The sequence below is a fragment of the Gossypium hirsutum genome, chromosome D07 (assembly GCF_007990345.1).
Source record: "Gossypium hirsutum isolate 1008001.06 chromosome D07, Gossypium_hirsutum_v2.1, whole genome shotgun sequence".
Lineage (NCBI taxonomy): Eukaryota > Viridiplantae > Streptophyta > Magnoliopsida > Malvales > Malvaceae > Gossypium > Gossypium hirsutum.
Window position 1 is genome coordinate 54,745,912 of NC_053443.1, and position 10,441 is coordinate 54,756,352.

Consider the following 10,441-nt stretch of genomic DNA (forward strand, 5'->3'; position numbering starts at 1 on the left):
GAAAATATGGTGGGAATGTAATTAATTAAAGGGTGGTCCAGCTGGGGTCCTTTGATTTGAGTTTGAGCCCTACAAGTAGAAAATTATATGCCTTAATTGGTAAACCCATTAAAACCATGGTCCAAGGGAAAATGACTTTGTGGACCAGCTGAAAGCCTAAAAGGCCCAATATGGTATAAAGAATATAATATATTCCATGAGTATTTCACATGGACTGCCAAACCTATACTTTCCCCTTATTTTCAAAATGTCTAGCCCTTCATTTTCCTCCCTTGATCCTGATAGTTGGATTTGTAGTAACCTACCGATAGTTGTAAATTGGTGTATATCGATATTGGAGTATATCATTTTCAAATTTATCCTTATTTAAAAAATATTTAATATATATAACATGTAGGGTGCGCTTTGTATTTTTCAGTCAAACAGATGGTGATGTCACGACGAGAAACTTCTCGATATTGAGACAACAGACGATGTTATAATGACACGAATGAGGACGTTGCAAGTTTCTAGATAAACTCTAATTACTCTAAAGATATTTTAGTATAATTGAGACACCAATTAAAAAACAATTAAAGATGTAGTACTACAGTGCTTTTCATTTGAGGACAACAAGATGTAATCGCAAATAAATTTTGATGTGAATTTTTTCGTGATAACTATGAAGAAAATTGTGTACCCCTTTTGAGATAACTCTATGAGAGTTGGGATTTTGTTTTTGAGGTTTAAATTTAGTACATTTAAATTTATTTTTTTCTATATTATACTTCCGTTTATTTACTTATTTAGTGAAAAGTTAGAAACCTCTTTTGCCCATAGTTTTTATCGTCTTCGGAGGAAGTTTCCACGTAAAATATATATATGCGATCTTCTCTACTTTTCTCGTTCGTTATTTATACGGGTTAATCCCAACATAATATTTGTATATAAAATTAAATAAATTTCAAATATAAAAGGTTCAGCATTAAATTTCTAATTTATTTATTTATATTTGTCTTTGTGTCGGCTAAAACAGGCAAATTAATGTTGGTCTAGGTATCATTTTATCACTGTCAACGTATGAGATAACAAACTTCTCCTACAACATGGGGGTGCCTTGCCTTGTAGGGTACTTTCTATAGGAAGCTCACTAGACGTGGATCTGTACGGAGAGGAAGTCCAGTACGGGCGCCTAAAGCCCTACAGCCAGTTGCAGCCTGAAATGGAGCATCACATTTGGCTAAACAAGCTTCTCATAGCAATCATTATAAAACCATTAACAAAGAGTAGTAAATTCGTTTACCACTTGAGCTGCAAATGGCAACATCTTCTCTGGTGGCATACCTGCACACAGAGCTAAAAACAAGAAAAATGAATACTCAATCATCGCCTTCATAATGGCCGAATCAAACAGAAAGTAGTAAGCCAGAGCAGTACAATGCCATCGTATTCCCAGCAATCATATTCTAAAAAATCACTACCATAGGAAAGCACCAAACGCTACCTTAGATACCATTTCACATCTCTTCTAGGTTTATTGCTAGTTAGGGTCTTTTGGGAATAATGGATCCTTGATACTGACACAAATACGAGCACCTAAAGAATAATAGGAAAGTCTCTCATACCTAATTTAGAAGATAAAAGTACATAGTAGGCTGAAACGTACCATATAATACTGCTCCAATAAATGCATCTCCTGCGCCAGTTGTGTCAACAAGTTCTGATGGTGGGATCTTCTCAGCTGTTCCCACAAATAACTGGCCAGTTATTGTCCCTATCCCATCTGCACTCAACTTGGTTTCCACCTATAAAGACCCCAAACACAATTTTCAAATTAAAAGAAAAATGCTCACACCATCTCTAGGAATTTTTATCTAGAAGATGAACAACCAAATTGCATCGTCTACGCGTCAAAGAAAGAAAAGTTGGCGGGTATTGCAGGCGATAGGAGAAGAATAGAATTTTAAAAGCCAGAAGTAGCTCGGAACAACTCTTACAACTTAGCTGTCCAAAGAGATAACCTTAACATCCCCTAATCAATTAGCCTAGTCAAACACATAAAAGACATGATATTTTTATCTGAAATGATTGTCCAAAATTAGTTGTAATAATAGCAACTTATAAGTGATGAAATCTACAGAGTATCAACTGCCATAGAAGCCAACCCCTGCTAAATAGCAACATGCTATTGAAGGCAGCTTAACCATAAGTATAGGCTTCTCCTTCCCTTAATTAAGAACTCAAATCTAAAAAAGATTTGAAGCAGTGAAGCTCATGTCGGTCAACAAGTCTATCCACACTGGACAGCAGTTTACGAGAGACCCATCCACAGACTAAACTTTAGTCCTAAGGCTTACACATAAGTTATAAAGTCCTCTGCATTGTATATTACCGATGAAATACATGTTGGGATGGTCTTGCTGTCATCTTTTATCAGCTTTAATGATTCCAATAAACACTGAACATCCATTTCTTCAGCATCAGAACCACCTACAATCATGGTAGAAAAAACCTGTAAAAAACTGCCAATTCAAATAAATAAAGCACAGTATAAATCTGGTTAAAGTGGTATTATGCAACAGCACAATTCCTGCAACTATACTCACCGTTTACACTTCTTTCTAGCATTATGCATCCCTCTTCCCCCAATGTCACAATCACAAATTTTAGTTTTGGCAACCTCAAAAGCATGGAAATAAGTGCACTTGAAAACGACGGAGCTTCTGTCCATGCCTGTATCATTGGAAGTTCATAACACATGCCAAAAAATTTAAAAAACTTAATAAATTTCCATCCACAATGTTCAACAAAGCATTAAGGTTTTACTTGGTAGGGGAAAGAAAATCGGAAAGTTGAAAACTTGGAGTAGAAAAATAGAAAGAAAATATATTCTGTTTCCATTGCTGTGCTTGGTAGGAAAGATGAAAAAATTAAAAGAAAAGTGATTTTCTTTCCATTCATTGCTTGGTAGTGTTGAAAATGAAAAGAAATAGAATGGAGCTTTTGAAAAATGCATAACTTTGGACTAACTTGCATCTCTCTCTCATTTTCTCTCCTCGTATCATTCCAATTAAGATTAATTGGTTTTATGAATTAGGATGGAAAATGGCCACCTCCCTAATCTTCTTTCCTCTCACTTCTCTTTTCTACCAAGCACACTGAAAATTTATTTTATTTTCACTTTTCCAATCCCTCTTTCCATCCTTCTACTTTTCCACTCAAGCAAGCAACCCCTAAAAGAAGCAGGCCAAAACCATATAATTAGAATGACCAACTAAATTCAAAACTAAAATAAATTTAAGTGATCATGAAAAAAAGATTTCATAAAGCTAGCAGCAGATGATGTCAGTCATAAAAGATATAAAAGGAGGACCCTGTGGAGGTTGAGTAAGAGCTTATTTTATTTATTTTTGACAAACATTTATCCGAACAGACACTAGACCAAAGTAAGCAAAAAGAAAAAAAAGGCATGAGTATTGTAATTTGTAAGCAGAAACAGCATAGTCAATGGCCAAAAGTTACAATGCCAAAAGAAAACGTGAGAGAGTTGATGGTCAAGTGATAGAATGTTCTATGTAAAAGAAGCATATAGTGATGCAAGATCAACATACTTGTGGAAACTTTGCTGAGCATATAGCATAAGTAGCAAAATCCAGAAGATCGTCTAAACCTTCCCTTTCCCTTTCAGCCTCAACTAATATAGGTATATTCTTGCGAGCAGCCTGTACTGAAAATAGCCAAAAAGAAATGCTATTGACTTGCTATTTATTGATATTAATCTTAATGAGGAATGTAGAGGAAAAGTATAATGTTTTAGCAATTACAATGTCAAATTGCCAACATCATAATATGCCATAGGTTGAAGCTAAAGCTAATCACAGAACATAAAATAACAAAGTTCCAATGAACTTGGTCCTGTTTTAAGTTTTCAATCAAAATACCAGTTGCTCACAAGCCTGTGGGCAGCCTAACAGTTGCAAAACAAACTCTTCTCTTCTAGTAGTTTTTCAACAAAGGAACCAAGATAATCACCATAAATGAGTTTAAACTTTAGAACAACGAAGATACATTAGTTTAAATCAAATCAAACTGCCAACCATGCAAAATCTCATGGCTTCACCTACCTCGATACTACAAGCATAAGCAGAATAAGAAAATAAAAGTTTACCTCTTTTGCAACAACTAAAGCAGTTTCATGATGTCTTCCATCAAAGTAGACCATATTTACTCCATCCAATGCAGATAATAAACTTGACTGAGAAAGTTCCTCCGGTATCAGGGGTGGATAACCAGGGGTGTGGATACACGTGCGGGTTTTCCTGAATTTATTATTTAATACATGAGTATTCACTTCAAACCATGATGAGGAATAATTTTATCATAATATGCACTTTGACTGAATTAATCCAGTCAGCAAACATCCTGATTTTATGTTCATTTTGGTAACCTAAGCAACAATTTTCTCTCTTCTTTTTTGCTATTCTTGCTACGAGTATAAGATCACAGCTTCCCTCCACACCCAAAGAAAATGTAAATAAATTGAAAGTACAATTTTAATTTAAACATTATTGCAAAGAAAGGAGTGCAGGATCTGATCAGAACAGAATTTAGCCATCTAGCCACTCTGCCGAATACAAATTTCAGTGCTGTAAGCCTAATATGGATGGATTGCAAAGAGGGGGTTTTCAGGAAAACACACTGCTTACTGAAAGGATAACGTATAATCCAACACTGGGAATAAACCAATAAAGGTGGGACATTAGAATATACAGATGTCACAGCAATCTAAATCTAAGTGCTTACGTTTGGCTGTCAACGATAACATAAGTAAATGATGAATTACCCTTCTCAGAAACCTGAAAGCAACAAAATTAAGTTAGATAAGGAGAGTGTTTAGGTTGTAATGCAACATGTAAGAGCAGTAAAAGATGTACGATACAATAAAAGGTGGCAAAGGCTACTGTATGGCATTATCTGATAATAAAGATTTCACACTTTAATATTCAAGGGACCAAAACCTTGTTCATATGAACCAAGGAAATAGCAAAGATCTGCTTTGCTCACCAAGAAACAGTTCCATAGGTGATACGATGTACATGTACTTCCCAAACTAAAAATGATAAACACATCTCTTCACAGGTCTGAGTTCCTAGGTTATATCCTTGCCTTAGGAAAGTTAAGATAGCATACTTGAATGAAGAATATTCATTTATAGGAAATCTTATTCTAGAATCAAACAGAGCCAAATAAATGAGTGAAACAAATCCTCAAAGCAAATAAGCTTTAAAGCCAATCAAGATAATAGCAGGCTAAAGGTCTCTCCCAAAACTAAGAACCATAAATCATCTCATAAAAGGCTTACAATAAAGAATGAAGTGTCGACTCCATCAGCTTCAAGCTCCTCCAATATACCCTTGCCATGAGAATCATTGGAAACCTAATGAATTATATGATGCCACAAATATGTGATCTCAGTCAATAGTAGAGTTTTACAGAAGGAAGTAAATTGAGAAAGAAAGAGAGAAAGTGCAAAGATATGTAAGACCTTGGAAATTAAACGTGGGTTTAATCCCAAACGAGCAGCACAGGTTGAGGCATTTCCAGCATTCCCACCTCCTTGAACCTAATAAAACAAATGCCATAATTTGTCAACTAATGGTAGTCAATGCATACAAACAAACAGAACTTCAAAATGAATAAAAAGCAAAGGAAAAGAAAGAAGAACCTTCAAGCTAGTGCTTCTGATTTTGTCATCAGGGTTAGGAAAAGAAGCCACAGTGGCCAAGAAATCAACTGCGACTTGCCCACAGCCTAGCTGTTGATTGTGTTGTACAAAGTTCAAAAACACATAGTCAATTTGTATTCTAAAGGCTAATGCTTAACAAAAGGGAAAAAAAAACGCACTACGATACGGTTTTGGGGAAGAGGTGGAAGCGAATCAGATGACATTTAGGCCCTGAAAATTTTCTTTTCCAAGAGAGATAGTTTATGAATAAAGCATGCAAGGATTGATAAAACTAACATATAATGGAAGAAAATGAAGGGGAGGGGGGAGAGAGAGAGAGAGAGGAGGAAACCTGGTAGAGAGACAAAATTGAGAGATATGTAACTGGGGATTGGTGAGAGAGACGAAAGCACATGTGTCTTTTGTTTATTTTAATGGCGTAAACTACAATGTGCAGTGGCGCTAGGTACCAGCTGAAAATGGGTAGACTATAGAGAGATACTGTCGTGAGTACTGGGCTATTTGACCTATCTCACCCCCCCAAAAAAAAGTAAAAAATAATCATTTAAATCATCTAAAATGAACAATAAATTGAATTGTGGATATAGATGATCGACACTTATGTATTTTTTTTAAATCATATTATATTGATATACATCTTATACTAATATTTTTAAAAAAATTTAGGGTACCGTGGCACTGATAACCAACACTCATTTATTTGAATAAAAAATAATTTAAGGTATTGAGATAGAGATGGTCAGCACTCTTTTATTTGATTAAATTTTTTTGGGATATTAAGACACTGATGGCTGGTTAGTGCAATAGTAGTCTAAAATGTTTGTATTTTTTTGTATCTTTAAAACAATTTTGTTCCATATTATTATTTGTTCGAATTTTATATTTTTTGTACTTAATGTACTCATCTATTCAAACAAATAATTATGTTAAAAATTCATTTTTCATTTTGCAAAAATAGTTACAAAGTAAATAATTACAAAGAATCAAAACTGTGTGGACCTAGGCATCGTCCCAGACCCCAGCGTGTAACAGTCTGGCTGCCTCCATTAGCAAGGGGGTGTACCTTAATGTGGCAATTGATAATTGCTTAGGCCGACCTTCGGTGTTCCTATCGGTGTACTGAAGAAAGTGGCAAAATCGTATGCCCCATCATGGGGGGTGATGCGGCATTGCGATATTGAAGGTGTTGAGCGAAAAATATCCTCAATGGTAGGTGAGCACGCACTATATCTAAATATTGGGGGAACTCGTGTCCATACACGGCATCAAGATCTACGTCAGACATAAAGGCCCCTGGATTATTATGGATAACTATACTGGATTACGTGTTCTTGGCCGAATGGGGTGCACATCTTCACCCTCCACCATGTCTTCATCATCTATGTCTTCAGGGATCTCATCTAAATCGGGCTCACTAAAATCTTCACTATCATGGTAGGACTGATCTTCATTATCGGACTTGTAACACCTCTAACTCATATTCATCGCAGGAACAAGGTTACGGAGCATTACCGAAATTTACAGATCAAATTCAAACATTTCATATCATTTATCATTCATATCAGAAATCAATCATATACAATCATATTGTCTCTTATACGAGCCCTCGAAGCCCTAATTATGCATTAGAAATAAGTCAGGACTAAATCGGGTACTTAAAGAATTTTTCACAAAATATCAAAAAAAATTTCAAGGTACAGGGGACGCACACCCGTGTGGCCAAGCCGTATGGCTCACACGGTCAAGAGACACGCCCATGTCTCAGGTCGGGACATGTCCCAGGCTGTGTGGGAATTTGAAATAGGGGCACACGGCCATGTCCCAGCCCGTGTACAAATTAGGGTGCTTACTGACTTGGGTCACACGGCCAAGCCACACGCTCGTGTGCTAGTGTAACAACCTGTTTTTAGTGAAATCGGAACAGTAATTTTGGGACCGCAAATCTGAGGTCAAAAAATTTATTTTAATATTATTTTGTAATCTACAGCATGATAGTATTATTGTATAAAAATTTCATTAAGAAATTTTACCGTTTGTATGCTCAATTTGATGAAAAGGACTAAATTGCATAAATTGAAAAAGTTGTGTTCTATTAGCTAAAGGTATTAAAAAGCTATAGAACTTTAAAGTGGATGTCCTTATATGGTAATTAGACCATTAAATGTGGCAATTTTTGTTATTTTTAAAGTTAAGTAAGGGTAATTTGGTAAAAAGGCAATTAAAGAAAAAAATAATCAAAAATTAAAGCTATCATCTTTCATTCTCTTCTCCAACCGATTTTTACTGCAAAGAATAACCATGGAAGCTTGAAAATTTTTCTTAAGCAAATCCCTTGCGTGTAAGTGATATCTTGTCCCGTTTTTGTTGATTTTTATGTTTTTGGGATCGTTGTAGCTTAACCTAGCTAATTAGGGGACTAATTTGCAAAATGGTTGAAAGTATAGGGTTTTAACATGAGATAATTTTAGTTGTTTGTGAATTTTAATGGAAGAAAATGATTCTTTTTTGCAACTTTTGTTAAGTGATTTTTAATGAAATTGCCAATTAGGGGTTAAATTGAGAAATGTGTAAATTGTGTGGTAAATGTGTGAAATTGTGAAATTTTTGGGCTGCTATAAGTATATATTAAATTCGGCTAGGCTTGGTTATGAGGGAAATTGCATGAATTTCATTTTACTAGCCTAGAGACTAATTGTAAAGAAATCAAAAGTATAGGGGTAAAATAGTAATTTTTCCAAAACATAATTTTTGGATTGAATTGAATAGAATGAGGCTTAAATTAGTTAAATTTGATTATATAGATCACGAAAAGTAATGTATGGATTTAGATCGGGGAAAGGACAAAGTTTTGGATTAAACAATCGTTTTTCTCCGTACAAGTTTAAGTTAAGTTTGTGTAATTAAATTACGTATTTATATGCTTTAATTGAAATATATGTATATGGATTGTGTAATTACTATGTATAATTATCGGGTGCATAACCGACGACGTACGAATAGTACTGAGCCCAGTTTGAACCTTAGGAATTCGTAAGATACAAATGACATGTTATTAGGGTTACCGATTCTAGCTCTTATGAGCTTACCGATACTTAGCTCGTGTGAGCTTACCATTATTCAACTTGGAGGAGCTTATAGTTTATTGCTCGTATGAGCATACATGTACAAGAATTAACGGATTACAGTTCAGTACACCTCATGTGCACTACCCGTGTATCTAACAATATTCTAAGTGGTTCAACGGGCACAATTCTGTTACGAGTTTATATGAGTTTGATACGAACTAGTACAAGTATTTATGTGAATTACATGGAAATGGTTTATATATAAGATATATGGATAAATGGTATAAATGTTACATATATATGGAATTTAAATAGTTGTTGAACTCATACATAATTCTCGGTTTCTATATGAATTACATGGCTAACTTGGTTAGTGATCATGTGTTAGGCTTTGGCCAAATTGAATTGTGTTATGTTTTGAGTTATTTACCTGAATTATGGTTAAATGGTAAGTTAAACTCTGTGTTATACGAACTTACTAAGTTTAATTGCTTACTCTGTTTATTTTTCTGTGTTTTATAGTGTTTCGGAAGCTCGTTCAGATTGGAAGTTGTCGGAGATTTCATCAAACTATCAAACGCTATTTTGGTACTTTTGACTATATATTTTGGTTAAATGGCATGTATAGGTCATTTTGGCTAATGATAGCCTATATGTTTTGTTGTGTTTTAGCCATTTGAATTGGCTTGTATTGTAGATATATCTTTTGTCTTATAAATATGTAAATAGCCTTTTTATATGTGGTGTATGGTTGCCATGTGAATGCCTTGGTTGTGAATTGGTATTTTGAGTACCAAGTAGTTGAGATTGATAAGTGGTATACATGTTAAGTTTTAGGCATAAAGATGCATATATGTGTTTGACCATTTAGGTAGATTTTGTAGACATAATTGGCATGTTTTTAAAGTGGCCAATTGAGGTGCCTATTAGTATCATGGTTGTGTGTGATGTTATAATATATTATAAGCTTGATATTGGTTGGTTTTGAATGCCTATTTATGTCATTGTTATATGCAAATTGTTGTATTTGGGTTTGTACCAATTTGGGTGAGAAATATGATTTGGAAAATGGCCTATTTTTGTCCACACGGGCAGAGACACGAGCGTGTGTCTCAGCCGTGTGTGACACACGGCCAGGTGACACGGTCGTGTGTCCCTTGTAACTTCTATAGGAAGCTTCACACTACCTAGCACACGGGGTTCTCGAATTGGCTGTGTGAGCATACTGACTTGCGTTAAATAGGTGCAGGGGTCACATGGCCAAGTTACTCACCCGTGTGCTAAGCCGTGTGAATATTTTGAGTATTCTGTTTTGCAAATTTTAAAGATGCAGGGGACACACGGCCAAACCACACGCCCATGTGCTAGGCCGTGTGTCACACACGGCTGAGACACACACCCGTTTTTCTGCCCATGTGGACGAAAATAGGTCATTTCTAATGCCACATTTCTCACCTAATTTATCATCCACCTATATTAACACTTTAACACATTCATTAGCCAATACAAAACATTCAAATCAAGCCAAAACTAAGTCTTATGCATGACATATAAATACATATATTCAACTATCCAGCTTACCAATATAACCATACATACATATAAGCATATTTTACCAATTATACTATCACAAACCAATCACTAATATGCC

The 10,441-nt window shown here is 35.1% G+C and overlaps 1 protein-coding gene across 5 annotated transcripts; it reads right to left on the reverse strand.

Moving 5' to 3' along the window:
• Positions 1-957: 957 nt before the first annotated feature.
• Positions 958-6,240, reverse strand: LOC107925713 (ribokinase). 5 transcript variants are annotated; one of them, XM_041097923.1, is made up of 13 exons: positions 6,057-6,216; positions 5,884-5,946; positions 5,705-5,794; positions 5,525-5,602; positions 5,342-5,416; positions 4,783-4,835; positions 4,148-4,298; positions 3,591-3,701; positions 2,586-2,712; positions 2,372-2,469; positions 1,646-1,784; positions 1,283-1,323; positions 958-1,196 (listed from the first exon to the last, which is right to left on the reverse strand). In XM_041097923.1, exons 2-13 carry the CDS (start codon positions 5,926-5,928, stop codon positions 1,116-1,118), a joined length of 1,089 nt encoding a protein of 362 aa, XP_040953857.1. In that variant the 5' UTR covers positions 5,929-5,946; positions 6,057-6,216; the 3' UTR covers positions 958-1,115. The 5 variants fall into 5 exon arrangements, with proteins under 5 accessions (XP_040953857.1, XP_016711920.2, XP_016711922.2 ...); XM_016856431.2 differs by having other exon boundaries at positions 1,283-1,335; positions 6,057-6,215; XM_016856433.2 differs by having other exon boundaries at positions 1,283-1,335; positions 5,884-5,935; positions 6,057-6,145.
• Positions 6,241-10,441: the final 4,201 nt, after the last annotated feature.